Source organism: Syzygium oleosum, unplaced genomic scaffold (assembly GCF_021117445.2).
Source record: "Syzygium oleosum isolate NSW1041296 unplaced genomic scaffold, Sole_v2.1 Sole_v2.06, whole genome shotgun sequence".
Classification (NCBI taxonomy): Eukaryota; Viridiplantae; Streptophyta; class Magnoliopsida; order Myrtales; family Myrtaceae; genus Syzygium; species Syzygium oleosum.
The window spans coordinates 6,094,096-6,121,893 of record NW_026607490.1 but is presented as its reverse complement, the minus strand read 5'-3'; the positions used below and the strand labels follow the sequence as shown (position 1 = coordinate 6,121,893).

The window sequence follows — 27,798 nt, the reverse complement described above, 5'->3', positions numbered from 1 at the left end:
CGTCGAGAAAATTTTCCAGATGCATTCGAATATTTCCTTGGATTGTTGTTACGCAAGCAATTTTCCACATTTTTCCTTCTCTAAAATCCTAACGTGTCATATGAGAAAATATAGAAAGGAGCTCCGTTTTTGTTTATTCAAACGGCCGTTCCCTCCAACAGATATTTAAAATCCACGGTTCGGATACGAACCTAACACAGGTTCGGCGACGAATCCATACACCTATATATATTTATTTATTTATTTATGGTTGTTTTCGTTTACTTTGAACGTGCACGTATTATGCGTGACGCCAAAAAAAAAAAAAAGGAAGAACCAATTAATTGCTAGCGGGGCCCACACGCGGAGCGCGTCCCGCGGAGCGGGCCCCACAGTTTCCCGCCGCGCCGGCAGTTGTTGAAAGTCCACCGGCCCAAGCCCAACCTCACGCTCGAGTGGGCTCCACCGCGGGCCCACCCCACGACCCCGACAATAACATGCAAATTAGGAAGGAAAAGCAAGCCGAATAAATAAAAAAAAAAGAAGGGAAAAAAATGGAATTTCTTTTGGCCGTCAAATTTTTGGAATTCGTTTCTTCAATTATTATTGAAGAGAATTCTCAGAGGCCCCTTTTTTTTTTATAAATTTATTTAGGTGGACAGGTCAATAGTAGACGGAAATGGTTTTGAAAATTCGCAAGAAAAATCCAATCTTTTTTTTCTATTAATACTTGATAGTGACGATCTATGTTTGAAATTTGAAATGCTACACCTCTGTTAGACCTCTTTATTTAAGACCCTGCAAAAAGAAATATGAAAACGCACGACCTCCTCAAATTTCTAGCCGATTCGATAATATATATATATGATTTATCTAAATATGAAATAGCACAATTAGATAGAGTACTATCCTCGATTTCCGTTAAAGAAGGAAAAGGGTATTTTCATATGAGTCTTGTCTAGGAGTTTTGGGACAAGGCATGTGTGGTACCAACCCAAACTCCCAAAGCGGTTCCTTTTTCTTCTTCCAATTCTTTCGGGGTTTGCTTAGGTGCAAGATGGGAGCCATTTCCAAACTGAATAAGCAAATTGTCCAAAGTGGCAGGACACCCTTCTTCGGATTTGAAGTGTTACTGTCTAAATTCTGAGGAGCAACACTTTATCATAATCAAGTGCTGTTGTCTAAATTCCAATAATTTCTCCCCTTTTTCTATATAGATAGATAAGGAGGCTTTATATTAAAGTTGAAGTCTTGTTAGGTGAGGATTAGGACTTGTATAAAGGAAAAGGAGGAGGAGGTGGAGGTGGAGGTGGAGGAGGGAGGGGGCTTGAGGCCTGGATCTTCAACAAGTGGCTTGATGGCAGGAAGAGCTCAAGCCAAGTCACATGGTTGTATCATTTCTGAATTGGTCCAAAGTCCTATCCTGTACTAAATCTTTCATTAACATAATGCATGGAAAAGACCCTAAAGTTCCGGATTGGGGTCTGCTAAGAACAAAAAAGAGGAGCAGAGAAAGTCAATGTGCTGGCCTTTGCTGCTTTCAACCCAGTTGCTATCTTTTTTTCTGGGGATGAATCTATAATTGGACAATAGAGGGAAAGAGAAAAGCGGAAGTTCAGATCCAATTGCTGTTATCAATGAAGTGTTCGTGTAGTTTCTGACCGATGGATATGCAGAAGTCATGATGTGCTCGTTGAGAAAAAGAGTTCAATCATGACCTTTTTGCTAGACCTTATGTGATGCTTCTTTTGCCTGCATAAGTGTCTGAACATTCAGAAGATTATGATTAAGCACACAGATCAGTGTGGTTTAAGAGGAGGCAAAATGGGTTTTTGACAGATATCAATGTGTACTTGGTTTAATTGAAAAGCTTCATTTTGGATGCATCAACGTGTCCTTGGATGAATTGAAAAGCTTCATTTGGGACCACAATGCTTTTTTATGACACTTCCTTTTCTTGACATCCACAATCTCTAATGTCTTTACCAAGTACAAAGCCCCTGTGTCTCTGTAACATCAAGGATGTGACGAGGCCAGACGCATAAGGTGATGACAAAGCCAAATCGACCGTTAAGATGGAGAAAACTTTCGGGTTAGTCGGATAATAAAGCGACGTGAAGCCAATTAAGCACCCCAATCTTAGGGAGCTAAATTAGAAAGCTCTGAGATACCCTTTGTTGCGTCGTTTTGATTTGCAATCAAATCACGGAATTAAGGTCCGATCTACTTTAACTTTGCACACCAAACTCCACACTGAGAAAAAGGTTAATCACCAAATTTAGGGATGGGAGAGAGAGCAAGAACATGATGATCACACTTTAGGCCAACAGTGCTAATTGCACTTATCCTAAATTAAAATAGGCGGAGAGGGTCCCAAGATATGGCAAAGGGGCTTAATCAGTTCTCCATGCAAAGAATAAGTTATACAGGCACATGACTGTCATAAGCACTTGAAGTCACTGAATTTGGACAGCTCAACTCTGATCTCTTGCTGGTCTTTGAGGTAGAACAAGAAGATGATGAGCTGCTTCTAGAGCAAAAACAAGTGTTCCAAGACTCATAAAAGATGACAATCATGAATATGGACTCGTGCACATTGAACCCACATTGGTGTTTTGGATGAAGATAAAGCTAGTGTAGGATTTGAAGAACAGAAAAGAAGGGACAAAGGAATTGTTTATCAAAAGATTGTGGTATTGAATATAGTTGCAGGGCTCAACTCCAAAACCTTAGAGAAAGGCATTGTACAGGCTGTACCCATATTGGACAACGGAACCTCACAAGTAAGATGGGCAGAGCCAATTCATTTTCTTTCTAGTACTCCTTGGGATCATTATAGATCAAAAGGAAAGAGGAAAGGAAGGCCCGAATGACGCCCATGGCGATCTCGACCCCCTCGGTCGAATTCTTAACGACGGGTCTCGATCCCGAGGGTGATAATTAAGTTGACGATCTTGATTTACTCTCGGAATCGAGAAAACCCGGATCCAATAGATAACCAAAAAAAAAAAATTCCTATTCTCTTGATGCCAGGTCCAGTCCAAAGTCATACACATGCCATGCACCATAATTGGAGTTACATTATATGTGAAGGAGTCTTAGAGGTTGTTGCTTAGGTGATGTAAGCTGCGGTTGGGGCTTTGATTTCTTGCACAAGTCTCCCCCAACCTCCATCTCCATCCATCGACAGTGCCCTCTTAGCCCAATCCTGAGAAACCCGTTTCGATGGAATCCGCCTGGAATGGGGTTGCACGTTCCCTGATTCCAATTCCTTATGAAAATTTAGCAGTAATCTGTCTTGATACCATATTATAAAACATAGTTAGATGATAACATTTGGCGTCTTTGATTAATTTTCAAAAATCCATTTTCTATCTTCGAGTCCGAATTCAGGCAAAAATGTAAGCAGATGGAGCAAAAGAAGAGCGGCCCCTTTTCTTTTCTCTCTCTCTCTTTTGGAATTGTTGTCGCCCAGTTATGGGGAAAAAAGGAGAAGGAACACCGCTAACCGACTAACCAAGTATCTCAATCCATAAGCGGCCTGTGGCCCGATCCATGTCCTGCTGGTCAAACTCTAAAACCGCTCCCGCACGTCGGGGCGGTCCGGCCCGACCTGGCCGGCCCGATGAGGGCCTTACGAACACTGGGAGGATGGCACTGGCTGGCTCCAGGCCAGATCCATGTCCCGTCGGCGTCGGTCCAAACTCGAACACCACTCCCCGCAGTTGGGCGGTCCGGCCCGACCCAGCCCATCCCGACGAGGGCCCTACCAACGCTCGTAGGAAGGTCATTGGTGGGCTCGGACGACAACTCTCGGGCACGGCGCCGCGGGGGGTGGGGAGGTCCGACCCGCGATGCGCCCGCCAACTACAGTACCGTGCGGGTCGATAACGAATGGTCTCGCGGCACTTGTTAACGCAAGCGAACGGATCGAACAGGGAGTTCGAATACGGGCCTCCAAAATTCTCCGAATTCGCGGCCCAAAGATGCCAGAGAAATGGTCGAAAGGAGCAGAGACCGGTGGCCTACCATGAAGGGTTGGGTGGGTCGGTTGGCCTGCGTGGCGACCGAACTTTGGGGCTGTCTTCCACTTCAAGCTTTTGACAGCTAATTCGTGTGTCTTTTGTTGGCCATCGCGAGCTCGACAACGAAGCACGATCTTCTACGAAATCGTATCCTATGCTCACTATTATTTTTTTTGTGGGTTTCTTGTGTTGTGCACAACGTAGGAACAACAACTTCTGTTGCTGGTCGCAAGTGGTCGCGTAGCTACTAGGCTTCCGCGATTTTCACAAGGCAAACAGCCTTACCAAGTTTTCCTATACACATGCACGTCACTTGTTACTCCGCGAAAATCGAATCCCGTGCCATCGAGACCTAGCAACCGAATTAGATTCGGGCCGTCGGAAGGGGACTTCCGGGCAGCCCGAGACAAGTTTCGATCGAGGAAAAAAATGCCGTCGCGTCGAGGTAATTCTGAGGCCCGCCATGTTACGTGACAAGATCGATCGAATTCCGACGGTTCGCGTGGTTTCTCACGTGACCGTATCGAGAGACGTGGCCGTAAACCTTGACGTGTGACCACGGGAAGTCGGCGCTGTCTTCATGCCGCGCTTTGGTCAATTTTCAACGTGCATGACCTCGCCATGTTCATATGGGGGCGGGTCAAAAAACAAGGCTTGGGGCGATGTCGGCATGTCGACGGTGACGGCGATGCTGGGGGGATCGCCTCTTGAGGACTTCTCGTCGGGGCCAGCTTTTCAAAGCCCTCTGGAAATAAGCAGCAAATCCTTGGGCGGAAGTGCCTTGTTTTTCCCCCTTACCGTCCACGTATCTTTGACAAGCGTGCGTGTCCGAAATATGTCTTTTATTTCGATGGAAACACGGTACAAACGGTCCTCGAGCTTTAGCTCAACGTCCAGTGTCGTCACAATCTTTTAATTTGTTCAATACGGTCCCTAAACCTTGGCCCGATGTGTAATATCGTTCTTGAACTTTTAATTCGTTCAATGCAGTCCTCGAATTTTTTGTACATGTTCAATTTAGTTCCCAAAAACCACGTGAAAAAGTTCGATGTTGTCCTGAATAGTCTAGGAACCGGAATTGAACATTTACCGAAAATTCAGATACCATATCGAACAAAATTAAAAGTTCGGCGACGACATTACACATTACGCCAAGTTCGGGGACCATATTCAACAAATAAAAGGTTCGTGGGCAATATTGCCCGTTGGGCCAAAGTTCGGGAATCGTTTGTATCATTGTCCCTATTTCGAATAATGCGACCGACATGTTTCGGAATTTTTCTTGATCCGTAACACCCCTGAAACTTTTTTCGTGCATTCTTTTTCAACGTGTGGTCCGCCTACGATGTTTTCATAATTTTTTTTTTCTTTTAAAATTTTTGGGGAGGCATTTTTGCTTTTATTAAAGTATGGACTTTTACCAGAATTTAATGGAAATGAAAAAATAATGACGTGCAAAAAGGCGCGGGAGCACCCTGGTAAAAATCGCCATCGTCACGTCCACAGCCGTGGGCGGCGGCGGCGGCGGCGCCGTTTTCCAATCCGCCGACGCGACGGGCGGATCTGACGTGGCCACTCTCCCTTGGTCTGTCCCACGTGGGTCGGTGACAAGACAAGCCCCCACTGTGTCCACCGCATCACGCGGCTGCTGACGCGGCATTGGTCCACGTCACCGCCACCGCTGCAAATTTTCAACCCAAAAAGGGAAAGTGGAAAAGGAGGAGAAGGGGCAATGAAAAACCTTCACACCACGCCAGCTTTCCTCTCATCTTCTTTCTTTTTGTTTTTTGTTCAAAATGTTTAGATGGCCTTCTTTATCATTACGATTATGATAACCACGAGCGACAAAATCTCCCGTTCGGTAATTCTTAGATCGGGAAATTGCCAGACTCGCCGGGCGACGTAAACTGACAAGAAAGTAAATTCGTCGCATGCGTATCGATTCAGGATTTTTAGTGGTCAAAATATCAGTTCGGGGTAAATTTATCATATGAGTACTGGCTTAAGGTTTTTCGCGATCTTTTCGAAATGTTTTGATGGCCTTCTTTATCTTTACTATTATCATAACCGCGAGTGACAAAATCTCCCATTTGGCAATTCTTAGATTAGGAAAATGCCAGACCTGCTGAGTGATGCAACGGACTATCGTATCATCCATTCTTAAATTATGGTCAATAAATTTAAAAGGGCCACTCCTGGTCTAACATGTCGTGCTAATTCTGTAGATCAATTGCGTGAGCCTAGCATTGCTCCTTTACATTACATTCTTACGCGTTTCTAATTACGGTAATGATATCTCTATTTCTTAATAATTTCCAAAAAAAAAAGGCGTGAATATGAGATTGATGCGCCTTTCACTTCAACTGGGGTGCTTTGAACCTGCATTTCCTTCCATAAGTGGAAAGATAAATAAGAAATTTTGCATTATTTTTTTCTTTTGTGGGAAAGGGAAGAAGAAGAAGAAAAAAAAAAGCAAGCTAACCTGGCAACTGTTGCTGAGGGGGGAAAGAAATCAAATAAAATCGTCAAACAACAATGTAATAAAAAGCATGAATATTTTTGTTTCTTTTTTTTTTGGCGAAAGAATATTTTTTGTTTCTTAATCAGCACATTTTTTACACACAGCTTCAATGAAAACCCACCTGGACCGGTTTTAGAACCGGTTTTATATGGAAGTCCACTTGCAATTTTATATGGTCAGAATTCAAAGCATTCTATCATAAAAGATGAGTGAGGTAATCATTATTTGCGGATTGTTTAACTCAATGGCTTGTAAGTATTGTAGGGAGCAATTTCTTTTTTCTTAAAATTTTTATTCTGTAACGAAGAAACTATATATCCAACTGGAACCTATGCTGTTTTGTCACGTCCATTAAATTATTGGGACTAAAATAATATTCTTTTGTATGAATACTTAAGATTGCTTGCATAGTCAAACTTATAACCTTTGATTTGAGTTATAAGTTTTCCTATTTGCTACCCGAAAAAACTAAAACCAAAAAAAGGAACAAAAAAAAAAGGGATTCTCGGGTAGACCCTGTAACCAGATCGAAAAAGCAGGATACGTTCCAAAATAGGGTCCAAGGAAAACAGGATAGATTTCAGGTTCCAAAAACTAGGAACCGGTTATAACATGGTCGATTTCAGGTTCTAGGTCTGAAATCGACCCACCCTGGAACCGATCACCCCTAGTATTTACATTCCTTTCTTACCCTCTTACAGCCTCGTCGCCGTCAAGATTGTAAAGTCAAATTTCTCGCAATATATATTTACTTTCAAGTGATTAAGAAAAAAAAATCACCGGTGATGATTTGACTATCAAGAGAGACCTTACACTTTACATTCCTTTCCTACCCTTTTTCAGTCTCGTCGTCGTCGTCAAGACCGTAAAGTCAAATATCTCGCAGTATATATCTACTTTCGCGTGATTCAAAAAAAAAAAAAAAACACCGGGCTTCACGAAATTTCATTAACTCCGTGCATAATATATATGCACGAATTTGTTTAGAGAAATCGCGCTCGCGTATTAAAGAAGAAGGCCCGATTTTCTCACGGGGTTTCGATGCAAGGAAGATCCACACGTCGAGTGATCGGTTTTCTTTTTACTCTATTTCATTAACGAAAGATTTTTAAATGCAATTCCAAATACACCCCAGCATAGATCAATCTTAATCCCAGCTCTTTAATAAAGTCACTTGCAAATACGATAATGTTCGTCCGATGATTTTTTAGGGGGGAAAAAAAAAATGAAAAAAAAGAAGAAGAAGAGAAAACAAAATTTAATTAAAATAGAGAGGAAAAGAGGGGCGTGGTGTGGTGGGGCCCCCAGATACGTTGCTAATTAATCACAAAAATCCCAATGATTGAATCCGTGGTTAAACCTGCGCCCTGATCTCCACGGGGGGGGGGGGGGGCATTCCCGTAATTCCGCACCGATGACGGGCTTTTTGCCCTGTCGCGTCCGCATATCGAACAGTTGTTTTCTTTTTTGCTTTTTTTTTTGGGGGCCTTTCTTTCTTTTCTTCTCCCTCTTTCGAGCATGAATAAGAAGAGAGAACAACGAGGTAACGCATCAAAGAAGCTCCCCAAAATTCAATAAACGGAAAAAAAAAGCGAGGAAAAAGATTGGATTTTGCGCAAATACAAGGAACTCAATTTCGCTTGAACTTACGGAAAGCCTCTTTTCCTTTTTCGCCAGCCCCTCCTCTCTCTCTCTCTCTCTCTCTCTCTCTCCACAGGTGAGCAAATCCCCTCTTTCTCTTCTCAGCTCGTTGTCATCAACGACGCTTTGATTCGTGAATTTGGGGTCCGTTCATGCGTGGGGTGGGGCGTGGAATCGCATTAGTTCGATTGCTCTCTGCTTTCGTGGTGGGAATTTCGAGGCTCGTGCTCTCGTTTCCGGGTCTCTTTCTTTGCTTGTTGTCCGTGATGTTCGACTGTGTCCGCCCTTTGTCTGGGTTGAGCAATCCCATCTTTCTCTGAATTGGGCTTCTGGGTACGCGTTATTTCGGCCCTTTGTTCATGGGAATCTTGGTCTGCGCCGCCGGATTGTTTTCAATCTTGATGTGATTGATCTGGATTTGGTTTGCGGTTTCTGGGTTTTGCGTTAGCTTTAATCTATGTTGGAGCAGATCGAAAGAGATGTGGCAGGGGGGGGGGGGGGGGGGACGGGGAGGAATTGGTGGTTGACTGATTGTGTCTTGGGATACTGCGAAGGAAACATTTTTTGATGTGAAATCTGGAGATCCGTTTTGATACGATTTGATGTTGTAGACGCTCAGACCATGGTGTGAATTCTTTCTGTTGATTTTGGGCCTCTGATTTAGATTTGTTAAAGCTGGTAGCTTGTCTTTTTATTTTCTCCCTGCATTTGGTGAAACAGATGGTAAGGGGAGGGAAGGCTGGTTGCAAGAGAAACCCGAAGAAAAGGGCGAAGTCTAGAGACCAAGGTTCTGACGATTCAGACGAGGATTATGTAGTATCTGATGAAGAAACCGATGCATCCGAGGATGCTGTGGGGGAACTAGAGGTGTCTGCATTAGAGGATAGCATTGATGCTTTCGTGGAAGATGAAAATGAGGAGGAGGACGAGGATGAGGACGATGAAGATTATGATGGAAATGGTGCGGGCGGTGCTGATGAAGACGATGACGACGTGAATGAGGATGAGGAGGATGAGGAGGAGGAGGGAGAGGAGGAGGAGGAAGATATGAAAAAGGTTGTCAATTCAAAATCAAAACCAAATTCAGGGTCCTCCAGACAGAGGAAAGCTGGGAATAGAATATCACTGAAGAAAGGTAGTGATTCCTTTGAAGAAGATGATGAGGAATTTGATGTGAATGACGAGGACGATGAGGAAGATGATGATGAATTTGCGCCAGATGAAGATGACTATTTGGATGATGAAGAAGATTCTGTGGCAAAGAAGAGCTACAGGAGTAAAGTGAACACCGCAAGAAGGAAGTTGGGTGGAAGAGGTTTGCAGAGAAAGGTCTCTAGAGGTCATAGAAAGAGGAAGAAATCATCAACTTCAAGAAACCCTTCAAGGAAGATGGCAAGGAAGCGTCGCGTGGTGCAAAAGAAACCCAAATTTGCTGACGACAATGACGGCGACGATGAGGATGACGTTGATTTTGTAGGGACGCATAATGTTTGGAGAGAAAAAAGGAAGAATAGTTCGGGAAGAAGAAAGAGGAGGTATGTAGCATCGTCGGATTCAGATTTTATGAGTTCTGGGTCATCTGGTTGTGACTACACTATTTCCGAGGAAGAGAGAGAACAGGTGAGAGAAGCAAATGAGTACTGCGGGGACTTGAAACCTTCCTCAAGGAGCTCATTATCTTCCAAGAGACTTAAGAAGGCTGGATGTTTTTGTTTGAGAAGTTCATCTATCAGTAATGGGACAAAAGAGAATCACGATCCAGATGAACAGACAAAGCCTATTGTGATAAAGGGAAAAGAGAAGGTGGAAGAAGTAAACATTGTAAAGCAAGTCTGTGGAATTTGCCTGTCAGAAGAGGACAAAAGAAGGGTTCGAGGAAGATTAGACTGCTGTGGCCATTATTTCTGTTTCAAATGTGTCATGGAATGGTCAAAGGTGGAAACTCGTTGCCCTTTATGCAAACAGAGATTTCGGGCCATTAGTAAACCTGCGAGATCAACTGCAGGAATAGATTTGAGAGATGTTGTGGTACCAGTACCAGAGCGTGATCAGGTATCATTTTGCTTGATCCTTCACCGTTGGTTTTTCTGCGACAGGCATGCTCTTGACGTTTTAGACTTACGTGTTGTTTTGGTATTTCTGGATATTAAATGCCATGTTGTCTCCACAGGTCTATCAGCCAAGTGAAGAAGAAATTAGGGGTTATCTCGATCCATATGAGAATGTAATTTGTACAGAGTGTCAACAAGGCGGGGATGATGGTCTTATGCTTTTATGTGACCTCTGTGATTCTCCGGCACATACATACTGCGTCGGTCTCGGGAGGGAAGTACCCGAAGGCAATTGGTACTGCGATGGCTGCAGGCCCGTTGCCCTTGGATCTTCAAGTTCTCCTGCTCAAGACGCTTTGCCCAATCAAAGGATGACAAGTATGAGTTTGTCTAGCAGACCGTTGCCCACTGCCAATGCCGTGGAAAGCTTTGACCTCAATGTGGCTCCTTCACCCCATCCATTGTATAATTTAGGATATGGGAATATTCAGTCTCCTAGGTTTCCTGGTGGATTCAGCCAAGCAACACCGCCGCTGTCTGGAGCAGGAGCTCCCACACTATCGGGAAGGAGATGGCTATTTCGTCAGATTCAGCAGATGCGCTCTGGAAATAGACCAAGTCCTGTGGCTGTAAGAGCAGATGGAACGACTTCTGCTAGTATTCGGTTTGGACCACTAAATTATCCCATTGATCAAGGTAGGCAAATGGGATCTCATCATACAGCTCAAGAAACGAGAGAGTCCTATGCTAATCTATTCGAGGAGAGAGTACAGGAAAATCAGTCACCGTTGGTTCGAAGTAGGGATAGCTTTGATTTGGGAGCAGGTCACTCGAAAAGGCACGCAGTAAACGACCATGACCTTACTTTTACCCCTCCAACTCCCAGTACTTCTGGCCGGGCACTTCTGGACGAACGTGCAGGGATGAGCTCAGCTATAGGTGCTGACCAGCATCATCAGTCCAGTAGCCGATCCAGCCTCGGTTCTGATGGGGCTGCATCTCCTTATGGAGGAAGAGAAGACAGCCAATTTCATAGAGCAAAAGAGGAATTGCAATCGATGGTCAAAAGCCATTTGAAAAGCCTTTCGAGAGAAATCAGTTTAGGTATGCGAGTTATATATATGTTCTACTAGATTTTTGGTCCTATTATTATACATTTTATGCTCTAAAATACCGTGCTTGTTCTCTTTTATGATGCTTTCTTTCAAGTGCTTATTGCATTTGTTGTTTCCTGGGTGGGCAAAGTGCCTTGCGTGTGGTGAACTTATCAATAATCATCGTCAATGCAGGTCATGGTGAGTTTAAGGAAATAGCGAGGTGTTCCACTCATACCGTCTTGGCTGCTTGCGGCCTTGAGCACAGGAGGAGCGAGGTCTACACGATCCCTCCGCCGTCCGTTTGTTCCCACATAGACAAAATAGCCACTGGACAGACAAGTCTGATGAGAGGAGTTTGCTCGACATGTTTCGATGTTTTCGTCAGAGACGTAACCCAAAACATAATGAACACGAGACTACCACCGCGGTGGCTGAGTTTAGGTCTTTAGGAATTGATAAAACATGGGCAGCCACTTTTGCACGTGCATCCTTCTTTTTTGGGGGGGATTTAGATGAGAAGTAGGGGGGGATTTTTGTCCATACTGATACTAGACTGACTGTTCATGGTCCCAAGAGGATCCATTTTTCTGTGATTACATTGATGATATTTATTTTTGGCTGAAGGGGTCCTATTTTTGGAAAGAGGTTGGTCAATCAATCTCAATAGCACTTCCTTTTTCTTCCCAGGCGGTTGTCCTATGTCTTTTGCATCTAATTCAATGGAATAAGAGTTGGCTGACTCACAATTCGGACATTCGAACCTAGTCAGAAATGCGTGCAATGTTACTCGTTTGTATGTACTGTGATTTGGTCTTATTTTGGTCACTGGAAACAGAGGAAGATGTCATCTAGCGACTGAATATCTTTCCACTTGAATGAATATAACAATGCCTGAATGCACAATGCTCGAATGCGATACATGGCGCCGCAAAAATCCTTCCCACACTCCATTCCTAGTACTTGGCGATTCTTACTCGTATTTCTTGCTTTTTCGACAGTGCTTTGATGAGTATATAAATAATACATTATATACATAGACGGAAAGAAAAGTGCTTTGAGAGGTCCAAGCATCACACAGGAGCTATGCACGTCAAAGCACTTCATTCTCATTTAAACTTAACAATAATTAATAACAAACATGGACGATACAACAATTTTTCCTCGGGCCTAAACCGAAGTCGACAAGCAATGAATTACATTTTAGCTTATAAAACTTATTCTCTCGCTTCCTATTTTAATACATCAGCAGATAACACATTCACCCCGGGCCGACCATAAAGATTGCAAGGCCGGATTCTTGGTCACGTAAGCTCCAGATCACCCACCATTCTGCACCTACTCATAAGTTGTCGTCGATGACGGTGGACCATAATAGCTCAGACACAAATTCACTTCTTTTTGCCCTCTCTTCACGATCCTTGTCCGACAAAGGCGACGCTTGACTGTGGCTGGCACCAACAAAATTGCACACATTAGAAACAAGAACACCACTCTCACAAGACAAGTGATGAAACGTTCAACCAAAGTGTTGACTATTCACGCTCTTATTATCTATGTGTGAGCTCAACTTTCTTCATACGGCTGAAGCACCCCTTTTCCCTCATTTTTAAGAAAGAAAATTACTATGACAAAAAGAACAGTGCTTTCCCTGACAAGCTCCAGCAGGACCGGGTAATATAACTGAAAAGTAACTCATTACCGGACCGCAGAAGAGCCTGTTGAATAATTTTTATAGATTCCGTCAACCTAGTCAACCTAAAAAACTCATACGGGACCATAATTTGCTATCCACCAACAGCCGAACTCAAAAGCATCTCACTTCCTTCAAACTCATGCTACATGCTGTAGTAACTTCCAAATAATTGTGTAGAAGATCATGCAGTGCACTATAACAATCGACAGGAGAAGACAGCTAAAAGAAAAGGTATTTCCCTGGAGCAGTAACACACCTTTCTGCCACATTTTCATTCAAACTTTTCTTGGCTGAGCTTGAATATATTTGAAGGGATGGCTGAGAACTGGAGAGATTCCCAGCAACAGGCACAATAAAGGATGATAACAAGGGATCTGGAGCCACATTTGTTGAAGAAGGCATACTGGACGAGCCCCCCAGAAGGGAATGGAGAGTCCCTTCTCGTAGTTCTCTCCTCAACAAAGAAAGTGTGGAGTGAGATCCAGCTTTACGTGATTTCCTCTTACGCTGCATGTAACTCCTCGTTAAGGGAACATAGTTGTTGAGCGTACTTGACATTATAATTGTCACGGAACGATGCGACAGATTGGAGAAATGCATGATTTGGAAAATTGACCATAAACACTAAAATGGTGAATCAGCAATGATCAATTGGAATTAGGAGCACACATCAATATGGTCCTATCATCCTCATAAGTCATAATCTAGGTAATCCAAAGGCCCAGTTTCAAAGTATCGTGTGGCAACTACACAAAGAAACTGCAAAAAACTAGATGAAACTTGGAGGCTAAAGTGAATTTTAGTACCAAGCGTCATCCACAGGAAGTGGAAGTTAGAAAAGAAAGCAAGGTGCGTCACAATTCAGCACCTTCATGTAAAGCAACTAAAATCAAATAAATAGCTTATTGCAAGTGGAGCAAAGAAGATATAGCAAATAGATTGTGCGCGATAGCATGTAAGGAAAGAGTGCAAGTATTGATTTAAAAAAGGATATCTTCAAAATATTTCCATGCTGTAAGGTAATGTGTGCAACCATATCGAACCCCACTCTCATTGCACAAACTGGACAAACCTGCAATACAGAGCTCAATCAGTTAGGAGAGTTTGACATGCTTTCTTTCACATATTCTAATAGTCATGGTTTTAGCACACAAATACATAATTGCTGTGACCGAGCCATGTATGCACGCCACACAACCATTTACAGATATAATCCCGTCATTGCTGAAAGCACCCTAGCTACCAACTAAAACAATGGTTTGCCAGAACACCGATGTTTTGTATATAGACGGACTAACCTAAGAAACCAGTCAGAGTTGGTTGACGAAGTTAGACGAATAATATCTTAAAATTATAAATCGGTCCACCGCTTAAACATAAGAACCTAGTCGAGCTGGCGGTCCTACTGCCTTTCTTCATGGAGAAGGTGGATGTTTCAAATTCCCACTTCCGACACATTCTTTACCAAGATAACAATTTTGTTGAACGAATAAATTATTTAAGGCAAGATACAGTTGCGATGCCACTAGAACGGGAGATTGTATTTAGCATCCTTCTTACTATTTTCAAATTGAAGCTCACTTGTTGGAGGATACTCACTCATGAATGCTAACAAGCCTTTCACCTGAATGTTAACTAAGTTTATCCAATTAAACATTCTATGATTGCAATTTCTGTTTTTCACAATCTTCCAAATGTGAGCCTCTCTTCTTTTATCTCTTTACTGCAATTTCTTTTTGAGTGCAAATGATTAACTGAAAGGCCACAGCTATTGCTTGCACTGAGTTCTCCAAATCAGTCGAAGCATTCAGTTAAGTGCACTAGAGACTGACGCCATGAAAGACATTGGGGCCTCTCAAGGAAATCCCAATGAAAAAATAAATAATAACAAACTTTCCACAGTTAAGAACTGAGTCATCGCCAAGATTAACGAAGAAGTTGGTTCACTTATTTGTGACATATCAAGAAATTGCAAGACCTTCATCAGGCAAGACATGTGTATATACGGTGACCTTGCAAACAACCTAACATGTTAGAAATAAACTGTGTGATGTTGTTATCATCAACATATGAATTTCAGGAATACCCCATTCTTTGCCTCCGACTGGTGCTCATCATCTATGTGGCAGCACAAGCCCAGGATGTCAAAGAACTCGGAACAGAATGGGCAAGGAAACTCCTCTCTTATATCATAATCTCCATCGAATTCTTCAAACCCCATAAACATATCTGCATCCACACAATCCCATCACATTAGATAAGCAGAGAAGCGCACCGCAATCACAACCTTCGAAATACATAAATAACCATCAGCCTTGCCTAGAGAATGAGGAAAGCCCAAATTTTATGGGGTTCGCTCACTCTCTCAACTCAACCACTGTGAGAGATTTCGCCATATAAATAAGACGAGACAGAATGCTCTAACTGTCGGGCATAAGAGCAAAACGAAGACGCTAGAGGCAAAATTGAACATTTCGGAAAACAGTCTAGACGAGGCAACTGGAGAAAAGAAATTTTACTTCTTTATCTGCCAGATTTGACTTTCGCATGCTAATGCTATATACCCTCTCCCGTATCTATCCACACCGCAGTTGCTCTATCAATCACCGCGGTCTAAGCGGCTGGCTCTAGAGAAACAAAATGCGTTCAACCAAAAAGGCAACACAAATGAACCGAAAACACAAAGCCCATCTCTTCTTTCCGTCTACTTTCCAGGCGACGGAGCAGGCAAAGCAAGAGACGACAAAAAAAGCAACACTCTCTCGCGATGGCACGAACAAGACACGACCGACCTCGCTATCCTCAAGAAACGGATGAAACGCGTCACTCCCGGAATTTCCAAAAGAAAAAAAAACAACAACAGAAACGATCGGCCGCTTCCATCAGCGACCGCCATGCACAGAGAAGGCGAGCGAGCGAGCTCACCGGATCTCGATTGGAGAGCGGATTGGTACCGCCTCGAGGCCGAGGACAGCCGCGCGCTCCACGAATCGCCGTCCATCAAGCTTCGCTTCTCCCCGAGCTCTTCGCACGAAAGAAGGAGGAGGAGGTCAAAGTGTGGTGTGGGGGGGGGGGGGGGTAACCGACCACCGATTCGCTCCGAAACCCCCAAAGCCGTCCCCGCTCGCCGCCGCCGCCGCCCGGTCGCGATCGGAGACCCAACCCCACCCACACACAACCACCGCAACGCGTCGGCGAGGGGGCCGGGCCGGAGAGGATCGTGAGGCGGGTGGGGGGGGAGCAGGAGCGATCGGGAAGAGCCCTAGAGATGGCGGAGCAGGGGCATGGAAATTTTGGGGGTTTGAGCAGAGAGAGAGAGAGAGAGAGAGAGAGAGAGTGAGAGAGAGCTATAGAGGAAACGAGGTCGTAGGTGCAGGTCGGTGGAAACAGAGGAGCGTCGCTCCTGGCGTGCTCCGGACTTTATAATTTTTCCATTTTCTTCCTCCCCCTCCCCTCCTCCACCCCCCCCAAAAAAAAAAAAATTCAGAAGAAAATACAAAAAGAAAAATGGGGAATTTGCTGGGAAGTCCCCCCCACTCTTTTTTCGTTTTTTCCATTTTTTTTTTTTGGGGGTTTGGTTTTACCCTTTTGGGAGACCTTTCGGCCGGTTCAGATAGGGAAAGTTTTTTTTTTTTGGGTCACGAGATAGGAAAGATGGAAGGGCAAATTGTCGTCTGTACTGTGTCGTTCAAAAGAGGAATCGCTGTTGCGAGTCTTCATTTTCATGTGGAGCGCAGTATACACATGCTGACGACGCGAAATATGGCGGCGGCGAAGCTGAGGGCCGTAACCAAAATGAACGGTTAAGGGGATATATTGTACATGAACGGTTAAAGTTTCGAGGGGCGAACGTGAAGTTCTTGCGAATTTGTGACGGAATCCCGGTGTAATGGGACCAGCATGCTAATGCTTGGATGGGCTAATTCACTGACAGTTTAAATTGGGCAAAGTTCAAAATGGTAAGGAATTTTTTTATGTGTCCAATTGCAAACCCCCACTTTCTCTAAAGATTGTATGAGCTCTTGTGCTGCCGTCGGTATTGTGAAATATCTATTGCCACATAGAAATAATGACACGAATGATCCCTCGACTTTGGCTAAACTTGCAATGTGGTACCTGAACTTTTAAGTATTTCAATATTGCTCCTGAACTTTAGCTCAATATGTAATGTGGTCCATGAACTTTTAATTTGTTCATAATAGTAACCGGACATTTGTTATATATTCAATTTAATTCCCGAACTGCATGAAAATGTTAAATATTATTCTTGCATTAATTCAAATTTCAAAATATCATTGAACATTTTCATGAGTCTAGAGACTACATTGATCATGTACAAAAAATTTAGAGACCACATTACACAATTAATCAAAGTTCAGGCACTATTTATGTTAGTTTTTCTACCACGTATATATATATGTGAAAAATGGAGGATGGTAACATGATTGTTTACTTCGAGCAGGACAAGGGAAAATCACTCGTGCAGAAATATGAGAGAGAGAGAGAGAGAGAGAGAGAGAGAGAGAGAGAGAGAGAGAGAGAGGTTATAGCCCCAAAGGCACTTGAAATTTCATTTCTTTAAATAATCATAGGTCATAAATTACAGCAATTATAGCCCCAAAGGCACTTGAAATTTCATTTCTTTAAATAACGATAGGTCATAACTTACAACAATGGTTGCTTCCAGATTGCTAATCTGACTAAATTTCCATGCCCCAGCATTTGTCATGGGCAGCAGCCCTCCTTGTTGCTCTGGCATCATTCCTGAACATCTGCTTGAACAGGGGATGAAGCATGGATAAGAATCAGCTAGAACTTCTCTTCTTCTTGACACTGTTGAGATCTGTGGCTTTGAAAGATCTCTGTACGAGGTCAGAGGGGAGAATTTTGAGGTCGTGTGTCAACCTCTGAAGAATCGCTGACAACGAGTTCACGTCCGACATGGCCCTATGAGCTGAACCGGTCAATGGAATTCCGTAATACTCGCGAAGGGATTGCAACGATATGCTTGAAGAAGGTTTCAATCCTGTCGGAAAAAGGCAAGTACATTCAAGTCTTACCATGTGTACAGTAACTGGAATTCATCAGTGAAGCAAACCATTCATGTGCACGTGCATAAGTCATTTGCCGCATGTACAGAGAGAGAGAGAGACCTTTAGATTTCATCATCTCACGTCCCAGAGGAAGTGTGTCGGCAAATAGCCAGTTTTCAGGAACCTCAAAGGAGCAGCGATTAAATTCCTCCAACAAAAAAGGCACGTCAAAACGTCGAGCATTATGAGCGATAAACACGACCACTCCCCCAGATTTTTGGCGGCTCCCCACAAATTGGAATAATATCGGTATCAAGTCCGCCATCCTACATAAGCAAATTCCACTTCTGATCTGAGAAAATAATTTCAGCCAAAGAGCAAAAAACCTAGATGTCTAAAATTGAGGAAGGTTAAGAGCAACAAGACAACCATCCGTTTAGTACTTCATTAAGAAGACAATCCAGCCAATAATGCACATAACACGGCAATGAGAAACCATCTCATGTCACTTCATTATTTTCCAAAGAAAAGACAAACTATAAAACCACTCAGTTCCTGCTCAACTGGCTATAATCTCGCGAGCAGTGGGTAATACATAGTGACTGGACATCCAAACTATCAGTTGAATAGGCAATAAAAATATAAAAGCTAGAACAACCACCGTTATAAGACTCAACAACAATAAGAAGCTTTTTTCAAAAGAAGAACTACACGTTCCATCTTCTTGTTGCAGCTACACAAGTCCCCAAGCATGAAAAATCCTTTCCATCACAAAAGCTTCTGCTTTTCGAGGGGTGTGCAAGGGTCACTATTGTCTTCTAAGGTGAACATGTAACATCATCCTTTTAACGACAAGTCTGCTTATATAACTAAGAGGGTCAAATTTTTTCAATAAATCTCGAGCATGGTCCAATGGTTCATCTTAACCCCCCACAGGAGAACCTGTTCTCCTTGGAGCTCACGAAAGTGAAACACAATTTTGGCAATTACTAAATTCTCGTCATTTGTTTTTCCTTTTCCTAAATCAACACTACCAAAAAAAAAAAAAGGCACAGGCAACAGAGAAGCATGCACATCAAGTGACAGTTGTCTGAGGTATCTCTATCAGGTAGTGTACTCAGAAGAAAAGATTAAGGACCATTGCCACTAACTTTTTGCCAACAGAGTGATTACTCCATCAAAACATGCTAAACATAATACACAACTTGAAAAGGACACCATTCTTATAAATAAAACATGGTTAAACTTGATCGGAACCATGAACTGCTTTGAGAAATAAAAGATACTGTAATCTGAATATACCACTTGAAAGATATTCGAGTATCTTTAATGTTGAGGAAGCTTTTATGATGTGATCTTTTTCTTGTCACTTTAATTCATATACAGAAGCTGATAACATACAAATTCATACTAGCAAGTGAATAGATACCTGGGAACATCAGGCCTGTTCACCATATGGGTTGTAATGCCATGAATATGGGCATTCGGAACATAACGTTCTGGATTTACAAGCGTCTGGAAAGTGCTATTCTTGCCTCCTGAAAGATCTTGCAATGCAATCTCAATGATTCTTTCACTCTCTCTACTAAATCCTGTAGTCTCCAGATCAAAGACGATTAGGGTCACGAGGCTGGCTAATTCTTTGTTCTCGGCAATTTTTTGTTGAACATCAGAATACTCAATTTTGCGGAACTCAGTTATTTCGGCTTTTTCTATGTTTAACGTTGTGCTTGCAGAGACTATAGCATCCGAAACTCCATCCCTAACATCGCTGCGTTTATTGCCTTGGGTCTTGTTCCTTTCCCCTGTTTTTGTAGAAACTGGTCTTCTCATCCATTTCCTACTGTATCCTCCTTCAAGTCCAGAAGTCTTTGAACTGAACAATGCAAAGTGAGAATCATTCTTGTCGGGTCTACTACGAGTGTGGAAGCTTTGACGCCAGAAACCAGCCAATCTTGGTATCCCAGCTCTTGAAAATTGTAAAATTGAGAAGCACATGGTGAGAGTTCGCATCTGAGATTGAACGACAAATGATTGGAACCAAACAGGAGGAGAATTTGATGTCACTCCATTGCTCCAGCTATTACCTATAGTTCAAGGTAAGAATCTCAGAAATATTGAACTCAGAAGACAATCATGTGACATTCAACACCAGTGCAAAGTAGTATGATGAAGAGACATCTGCAAGCACGCAAGATAAGCAAATAGAATGCAGGCGATGCACATATTTATCTCATATAAGCATACCAAATAAGACAAGGTTTTTCCTTATCTTTTCGAGTCGGCCATTTTTTTTTTCCAACAGCTACAACCCAAGGGACGGAAACAAATGTAAATTTAAATTCAATACATGCAACGCCTAAGACTGAGTCAAAAAGGGCAGAAAAGGCTCAGTTCCGGTGGCAAATTCCTCTTCCCTCACAGCATTTCACTGCTTCCTTCACAAACTGAAATATGGATCGAAAGCAAAACGAATGCTTTAACATCTGGATGCCAAGTTCAAGCAGCAAAACCAGAAGGAAACCAGATAATCGGATCAGCCGAGGTTACTTTAGCAAGAAACATTTCACAATTTCACATAGACTATCATCACCGCATTCAAAGACGAGAATCAGTATAAGCACCTAGATTTCGTCAGCTAACATGCAAAACAAAGGAGACCAACTTTAATCGGGGCGACCCAAGCTCAACGCTGGAAGCTTTAGCCACAACACAATACATTTCCATCAGATCAAATGCCGGGTCACGTTGAATTCAGGCAAAATGGGCACTCAGCAATTTCAAGCTCATATTGCTTCAACAAACTCCCGTGCCGTCCATTACCCAGTTGTCCATTCAAAGAGTTCGAATCTCCGTCCGAAATTTTTTCTCCCGTTCACTCTCTCTATGAGCTACCAAACGGAACCCAGAGACTGGTTTGGCCAGCACGACAAGAAAAGAACAAAACCCAGAAAAGAGAAAGCAACAGAGAGAGAGAGAGAGAGAGAGAGAGATGCCTGGTGGTGCGATGATTCGACGCTAGGAGAAACGGGACCGCGCGCGTTTGAAGGGTTGGAAAGCTTGTGAATTGGAGGGAGTACTTATAGAGTTTGGGGAAGGAGCTCCTCGAGAAGAGAGAGGGAAACGTGGGCTGTGAAAATGGTGAATGCGGAGTGAGAAACAATCTCGGAGGAGTGAGAGAGAGAGAGAGAGAGAGAGAGAGAGGGAGAATTGGAGTGAGTGGGGGGGTTAGAAGAGGAAGGAAGCACGAGACGCCTCCGCCACTTTCGGATCGAGACCGTCGTGGCTTGACCCGATCCATGCCTCTCTCGGGTCCACCCTCGAAACCCGGGTGACATTGTCAAATGAATTCGCCCCCTCTCCCTAAGCTTTTCACTTTTCTTTTTTTTAGCTTGTTTAGTGTTACTTTTACTTTTTTTTAGCTTGTTAGTGAATCGGAGTATTGTGAAAATGAAAAATCCGTAGCTAAAAAGAGCGTACAAGGGAGACCGACACTACTAATTACCTCTTTGGGCGATATCCGGAGAGTTTCACCCGTTATAAATGTTCCAACCGTACCATAACTACTCTGTGCCCCTTTCAACTGAAACCCGAGATTGGAGAGCCCGTTACTACAATCCCACCAAAAAGTTGATAGTTGGGGAGTCCCTTCACATGAGAAATGCTTCAGCTAGGCTGCGCATTTTGAGCCGTTTGGAGATATGCACACGATGGGAATCAAATTCGTTACCTCGCTAAAATAATGTGACTCGAAGTAGTTAGCACAAGAAATCACAAAGATTTTGAGAACAATCTCTGGCTATCTTTCCGTTTTCTTCTTTCTTTTCCCTATGGTAAAGGCTTGCACGCACCTTCTGCCTTCTAAATCTCGAAACGAGACAGATATTCTCGAGAGTTGCCCAATCGCCTAAACTTGTTTTCATCTCAAAGTTGGAATTCAAACTTGACGAGGACATCATGATGTTACCTTTCTGTATTAACGCGCAGAGGCTACCAACTTATGTCTTTCAAAACGCAAAATAAGTTAGGACCAAGACCCAACGAATCTGGTTTTTAGATAAAAAGCCACCTCGAGCTCAAGTATCTCTCTCGGGCCTTGAGACAGAGGATTGTCGACTCAACTCCAGATTAGCTTTGCCTGCACAAAAGCGGAGGAGCACATGGTGGTTTCTTAGTTTTTAAGTTAAAAAAGTCTCCTGCGTGCATGTGTTTGCTTAAGTAAGACGCCAAGACACTCCAACCTCAAGAAGAGTTAATGCCCCGCAAGTTAACCCCGTCTAACGTGGAGTCAAGCACAAGATCGTTCGTTCATAACGATAATCTTTTCCTGTAAGTTCACATGCTGTTTCAGCTGGAAAATAGACAACATGGTTTTTATCAGTAGAATGACTTCGAATTTGCAGTCCAAATGAACGATGCAATCTTTCAACTGAATAGGCATCCCGCATGTAGTCAGGTGTCAAGCGCATCAGTTGAAATTGTCCGGAGAAGCCAAAGCCAAAGGAACCATTTATTCACATCTTTTGCATATAACATAAGAGTTGACATTTCAACAATTGCTGCTACGCTCTGTCACGAGGACAGGAAAATTCGCAAGAACAGCAAGAAAATGACTATAATATTGACCCTTAACTGTAAAGAAGTGAAATACTGCTCAAGATTTCAGCAGAGCAATATAACAATATATAATTGTGAAGACAACAAGACTACAATAGCCCGACAGTAATCACTTTAAAACTGCAAGATTCTTAACCGAAGAGCCCAATTGACAGCGACGACCTCTTGCAACAAAAACTTCAACCAAGAGCTCTTTAGCTGCAGCATCATCAATCCAGATACAACCACACTGCATTGCTCTCTTCACAAGCTTAATCCAGACCCAAGCCACTCCAAGCATGACTCCAAAATCTCATAACAACTGGACACAACAGGGCGACAATATGAGTGACACCTGACCTCAATGCAGATTCCATCCCTCCGCAGTTTGACAACTTTATATAATTCAGCAGCAGCTTTCCCTGCAGGAGTAAAATTGCAAGGACAAACAATATCAAACTTACAAGGACAAGCTATCTGAACCCAAAAAACAAAACCCCCATGGGTCTTGTGATGAAAGCATAACATTGCTCATTAAAACCCAACCTTAGCCAAACTTGAAGCCACCAGATGGAACAGGAGGCAGCTCACTTGCTCCAAACTGTAAACCAGGGTGGGCAGAATCCTCAGGAGGCATCGCATCATCATCTTCTTCCAACCAATATGTTTCAAGAAGCTTCACTGCTTTCTCATATATCTCATTGTTGTCATGACTCTGCAAGTTCTCAATCTTCTCTAAGCCCTCGGCATCGTCAATCATTTGAGCGTAAAGATTCACATCACCAGTACCTCCTAGGTTTTTCTCAGCTTCCCCAACCTTCAATATGTTCTCAAGACCTTCTAAACAGACAGTCACAATTCTTGGATCAGGACAGATGAGAAGATCACACAGGGGCTTGATACACCCTTGACTAACAAGGAACCTGCAGCAACAAAGTGAAACCAAAATCTAAGAAATAGCACTACTCAAAAACAAAAGGAGACACTTATACAAAGATAAGTCATACTTTATCTGTTCATGAGAACCGCCGGATGTAGCATTGGAGATTGCCCATGCAGCTTCCTTTTTGATGTCGAATTCAGCATTTTGAAGTAAATGAACGAGTGGAGCAATTATATTAGCCTCTATGACAGCCTGTAGAGTATCATACAAACAAACGGTCATGCCCGATGAAGATGTTGACAAACCCGTACGCTCTATATAAAACTTCCAATTGCATTAAATCAAGGAAAACAGCAAAAAAGAAAACAAAAGAAGTATTAATAGATACCATACCTGAATCTGCTCCTTGTTTCCAGCAGTGATGTTTGAGATGGTCCAACACGCTTCCTTCTTGATGCTTTTCTTGTAATTTCCGGTCAACAGGTTGAGAAGGCATGGAAGTGCTTGGTGGTTGATGATGCACTAAATCAAAGCAAAAAATTAAGACAAACTGAGTGTGTTCCCAAACATACTTTCTTGTAAGGATGTTGCAACTACATAACCCTTTCGAATACCTGAGTTTGTAAATCATCCCCAGTGACGATATTCCCAACAGTGCGAAGGGCAGGAATCAGCACTGACGGAGATGGATGGCTGACAAAATTGATCTTACATTAACCATCACGTATAAAAGGGAAAAAGGATCCAAACCCAAACAATGGAAGAGACAACGCCCCAATCTACAAAACAGTATAGGAAAAAAAGAACTCACAGAAGCAGTTCAATAAGCCTAGGACAAACACCAGCTTCTATTACAGCTTGTATTTTGTCATTTGTTCCATCAGAAAGATAGGATAGTGCCCAACATGCATCAGTCAAGACCTCTTCATCATTTGAATGGATAAGACGTTCAAGAGCTGGAAGTGCGGGCCTAACCTGTCAGTCAAAAGGAAAATATTGGATGTCAAGGCAAAAAACTGTCACCGCTGACATATAGTCTTAGGTGAAAGACTGTAAACGTACTTAAATCAGCAGAGAGGTTGACTATATCCATATCATTTATCAAATTATTTAATACAGTCTTTGAACAAGGGGCAACAGGCATGAACCAACAAACCTGATCAAAAGGAGGCTGTGGCTTTCCCCTACAAAAGTTCGAGAGAGTCCAGGTAGCATTTCTCAGCATAGACAGCTTAGCATGCTCATTCAACTGTGCCAATAAAGGAAGCAAAGCTCCATTTGCAAGAACGAGATCGCGGCACTTGGGAGAATCACCGGCAACATTTCCCAGTGCCCAAACAGCCTGTACCAGAAGAGAAGGTGATGGAGTCAACTGACAATTTGACCACACACTTGACAAAACAATCCAAGTTCCAAATAACACGAAAGGAAGGGAAAAGCAAGAATAGAGGTAAAAGAAAGTATGGAATCGTCTACACTATACCTGCTCACGGACATCATCACTAGGAGAAGCAAGAAGTTTAACAAATATAGGGACGGCTCCATGATCAACCACAACTTTAGTGTTCTCAGATGTCCCAGAAGCAATGTTAGTAAGAGCCCACGCTGCTTCGAACTAGAATTTGTCAAAGGATTAAAAAGTTAGCACCAAAGTTAAAAGAATGTTCACAAGAGTTGATTAACAATGGCATCTCACAGTACCTGAAGTTGAGGAAAATCCTCCCTCATCAGAAACTCAACAAACCGCGGAACAACTCCAGATTGTATAACTTCTTCAATTGGAGGGCTGCGTTCTGACAAAGTCGAGTAAATTATTATAATTTACATATAAAAAGCAAACTACACTCTGCATAAAATGATAGTTCTTATTGTGTAAGCCTCTCAACCACACAATAAAAGCAACCGCAGTACATGCACTATAAAATGTAAAAACTCACCAATAGAGAGCAATTTTCTAAATTGAGTGGTCGCCTCCAGTTGCAAGTTATTATCATCGCTATATACACCACCAATCATGGAAGGCAAATGTTCCAGCTGTTGTTATATATTAACAACAAAAAAACTGTTAGAATAATTACTCCATGAACACAAGTATGATTACCATTAGCATACTGAGGCAAAGTGATAGATGCAAAAAGCACGGAAACAGTTTCGCAGTAACATATTCCCTTAATTCATTAATACAAGAAGGTGCAAACACATAAAATTGATGGGAATAAGCAAAATCTACCATGCCAGAACAATTCTTCAAACTACCTAGCTAAGTAAAATTTTTATTTTTAAAAAATAAAGTTCCAACAGCTTGACCCGTTTGCCAGCAATGGCGTACTAAGATAGAGAGACAGAAGTAACTATGCGAGTAGTCACCCACATCCAATTCCTTCTATTTTCCCATTCTAACAGAAACAATCCAAGTTCCTCAAATGAAGTATAAAAAAGAATCAAAATAAGGGAGCTCTCACTGAAGATGGGATGGACAACCTAGAAGACAGCCAACCACTACATAGACCATATGTTGCTTTTAGCATCCAAAAAATAGTCAAACATTTCTTTTGATAGTCAAACAAATAAGTAAATTCCAAGAGAAGCTGCTCTTCCAGTTGTATCTAGTTCCATCCTATTGAAGATCACAAGTAAAATTTCTCATATACAACAAATTCTTTTCCACTTTAGCTCTATAAACAACCGATCCTCACAACTTTCTCATGAGTTAACTACTCAAAACTAAGTCGTGAGAAAAAAAGAAGACCCAGCAGAAAACTACAACTAAATACGATGGACGCTTATAATGTCAATAAACCATACTCGAAACTCAATAAAGTAGCTCACTCTTCAAGAAGTTTATCTTCCTTACCTCCGATAGCTTAAGCCCCTTATGCAGTTAGTCGCATTTTTAATGAGCTCAACACACAACTACGCTGGTTCTGTGATAACACTTCAATTTATCAAGAATCGCGACCCAACCAGAACACACGAACAACATGCACAAGATGATCAATGTCGTTTTAATTCCGCGAATTTTATATTACGATCAACCCAATTTCCATCAGAACCAAACTAAAACTCCTTCCAGATGAAGGCCTTAAGGACATACAATTAAGCTCAATTAAAGGTCTCCAATTTACATCTGAACAGCCAAAAACCAATCCTCCACTTTAATTAATAAACTAAGCCCCATACGACCAATCCCTATCCTGACACGGTCATAATCATCACTCGATCAATCGGACAGAATCACTCAACCAATCAGATGCTGCAAAAACAGAAAAACGAAGAGCAGAACCAATCGCGGACCGCACAAAAACCCTAATCGCCAAATCGGAGGCCAGAACCCCACCTTCTTCTCAACGGCGGACGAGTGGAGCGAGGGCGCCGCTTGCTGGGCCTGGAGGCCCTCCCGCCTCTTCTTCTGCAGGCTCTCCTCCCTCCGGCTCTTGCGAATCTCCACCATGTTGTCCTCCCTCCGCCGCCGCCCCTCCTCCGCGTCCACCGCCACCTTGTAGCGGTTCCGGCGGACCTCCGTCCTCGCGCTCGGCCGGAGCGACATCGTCAGGGGGGGGATCGAGGAGGCGACGCCGAGGGGGAGCAGCAGCAGCAGCAAAACCCTAGGGGAGAGAGCGAGAGGGTTTTAGGGAAGTTCGCGATCGAGCGATCGATGGGGGGGGGGGGAGCTACGAGAGAGTGGAGAGGAAAGGGGCTGCAATGGAGGATTGGTTATATAGTGGGCTGTACGGGAGAGGACGCCCCCGGTAAACGAAACTGGGCACGGATCGTACCGAATCTACGAAAATGCCATCCGTTTTGAATTTTGAAACTGTGGGAAAAGGTCCCCTTTTTTCCCAAAAAAGTCGTGATATAAAATACCATTTATTTTTTTCATTCCCCATTGAGCAAATAAAAAAGATTAATTATTCGGAGCCCCTTATAATATGTCCTTCTTTGGTGACCTCTACAAAAAGAATTCGAGTATTAGTTTTTTATTAAGGGAAAAATTCGATATCGAGAAAGTAAAGACGAGAAAAAATCGTTTTAGCGAAATTGGTAATAAACATAATAAGGGATCAGCGGAAATTTAAACGTAAGTGGTAATGTGTACAAAATCCATTCTTGGCCTAAATGTATAGATTTGTGACGGTTGCTTTAAGCGGAGTAAAGAAAGGTAGTACGACGGTTCAATGACATGAGTTTTACGTGTCAAATGCGTTTTTTGAGAAAACTCTTTTGACCCTTTTACGCGTAAATAAGATGTAATTAGAGATTTTCGAGAACGGCAAAACTA

At 42.7% G+C, this 27,798-nt stretch overlaps 4 protein-coding genes across 5 annotated transcripts; 1 reads left to right on the top strand and 3 right to left on the bottom strand.

The window, feature by feature from the left end:
- Positions 1-8,258: 8,258 nt before the first annotated feature.
- LOC115680175 (uncharacterized) lies at positions 8,259-12,000 on the top strand. Its single transcript, XM_030603924.2, has 4 exons — positions 8,259-8,791; positions 8,887-10,218; positions 10,337-11,321; positions 11,507-12,000. Exons 1-4 carry the CDS (start codon positions 8,789-8,791, stop codon positions 11,761-11,763), a joined length of 2,577 nt encoding a protein of 858 aa, XP_030459784.1. The 5' UTR covers positions 8,259-8,788; the 3' UTR covers positions 11,764-12,000.
- A 348-nt stretch (positions 12,001-12,348) lies between these two features.
- LOC115680179 (protein DEHYDRATION-INDUCED 19 homolog 3-like) lies at positions 12,349-16,092 on the bottom strand. Its single transcript, XM_030603931.2, has 5 exons — positions 15,933-16,092; positions 15,094-15,236; positions 14,002-14,079; positions 13,264-13,520; positions 12,349-12,762 (listed from the first exon to the last, which is right to left on the bottom strand). Exons 1-5 carry the CDS (start codon positions 16,006-16,008, stop codon positions 12,654-12,656), a joined length of 663 nt encoding a protein of 220 aa, XP_030459791.1. The 5' UTR covers positions 16,009-16,092; the 3' UTR covers positions 12,349-12,653.
- Positions 16,093-17,551: 1,459 nt separating this feature from the next.
- LOC115680177 (exonuclease DPD1, chloroplastic/mitochondrial) lies at positions 17,552-21,235 on the bottom strand. 2 transcript variants are annotated; one of them, XM_030603928.2, is made up of 4 exons: positions 21,037-21,235; positions 19,470-20,127; positions 18,161-18,366; positions 17,552-18,033 (listed from the first exon to the last, which is right to left on the bottom strand). In XM_030603928.2, the coding sequence occupies exons 2-4, from the start codon at positions 20,051-20,053 to the stop codon at positions 17,813-17,815; spliced, it is 1,011 nt and encodes a 336-aa protein (XP_030459788.1). In that variant the 5' UTR covers positions 20,054-20,127; positions 21,037-21,235; the 3' UTR covers positions 17,552-17,812. The 2 variants fall into 2 exon arrangements, with proteins under 2 accessions (XP_030459788.1, XP_030459790.1); XM_030603930.2 differs by lacking the exon at positions 21,037-21,235 and adding an exon at positions 20,665-20,969.
- A 1,299-nt stretch (positions 21,236-22,534) lies between these two features.
- Positions 22,535-27,094, bottom strand: LOC115680176 (importin subunit alpha-1a-like). Its single transcript, XM_030603927.2, has 11 exons — positions 26,857-27,094; positions 25,457-25,553; positions 25,221-25,312; positions 25,003-25,134; positions 24,676-24,861; positions 24,331-24,494; positions 24,134-24,212; positions 23,913-24,041; positions 23,644-23,771; positions 23,183-23,559; positions 22,535-23,058 (listed from the first exon to the last, which is right to left on the bottom strand). The coding sequence occupies exons 1-10, from the start codon at positions 27,064-27,066 to the stop codon at positions 23,184-23,186; spliced, it is 1,593 nt and encodes a 530-aa protein (XP_030459787.1). The 5' UTR covers positions 27,067-27,094; the 3' UTR covers positions 22,535-23,058; position 23,183.
- Between the last annotated feature and the right edge of the window lie 704 nt (positions 27,095-27,798).

What these genes read in the sequence shown, in the direction of transcription:
- LOC115680175 (XM_030603924.2), top strand. An exon ending in CAGTACCAGAGCGTGATCAG is followed by an intron (nt 10,219 to 10,336) that starts GTATCATTTTGC and finishes TTGTCTCCACAG; the next exon opens with GTCTATCAGCCAAGTGAAGA. An exon ending in TTCGAGAGAAATCAGTTTAG is followed by an intron (nt 11,322 to 11,506) that starts GTATGCGAGTTA and finishes TCGTCAATGCAG; the next exon opens with GTCATGGTGAGTTTAAGGAA.
- LOC115680179 (XM_030603931.2), bottom strand. Translation starts at nt 16,008, where the DNA reads ATGGACGGCGATTCGTGGAGCGCGCGGCTGTCCTCGGCCTCGAGGCGG. An exon ending in CGCTCTCCAATCGAGATCCG is followed by an intron (nt 15,237 to 15,932) that starts GTGAGCTCGCTC and finishes GTGTGGATGCAG; the next exon opens with ATATGTTTATGGGGTTTGAA. An exon ending in AGTCGGAGGCAAAGAATGGG is followed by an intron (nt 14,080 to 15,093) that starts GTATTCCTGAAA and finishes TCTGTATTGCAG; the next exon opens with GTTTGTCCAGTTTGTGCAAT.
- LOC115680177 (XM_030603928.2), bottom strand. Translation starts at nt 20,053, where the DNA reads ATGCGAACTCTCACCATGTGCTTCTCAATTTTACAATTTTCAAGAGCT. An exon ending in AACAGGCCTGATGTTCCCAG is followed by an intron (nt 18,367 to 19,469) that starts GTATCTATTCAC and finishes TTGCTTATGTAG; the next exon opens with GATGGCGGACTTGATACCGA. An exon ending in TGAGATGATGAAATCTAAAG is followed by an intron (nt 18,034 to 18,160) that starts GTCTCTCTCTCT and finishes TTTTTCCGACAG; the next exon opens with GATTGAAACCTTCTTCAAGC.
- LOC115680176 (XM_030603927.2), bottom strand. Translation starts at nt 27,066, where the DNA reads ATGTCGCTCCGGCCGAGCGCGAGGACGGAGGTCCGCCGGAACCGCTAC. An exon ending in CGTCCGCCGTTGAGAAGAAG is followed by an intron (nt 25,554 to 26,856) that starts GTGGGGTTCTGG and finishes ATATAACAACAG; the next exon opens with CTGGAACATTTGCCTTCCAT. An exon ending in GGGATGATTTACAAACTCAG is followed by an intron (nt 24,042 to 24,133) that starts GTATTCGAAAGG and finishes GCTTTGATTTAG; the next exon opens with TGCATCATCAACCACCAAGC.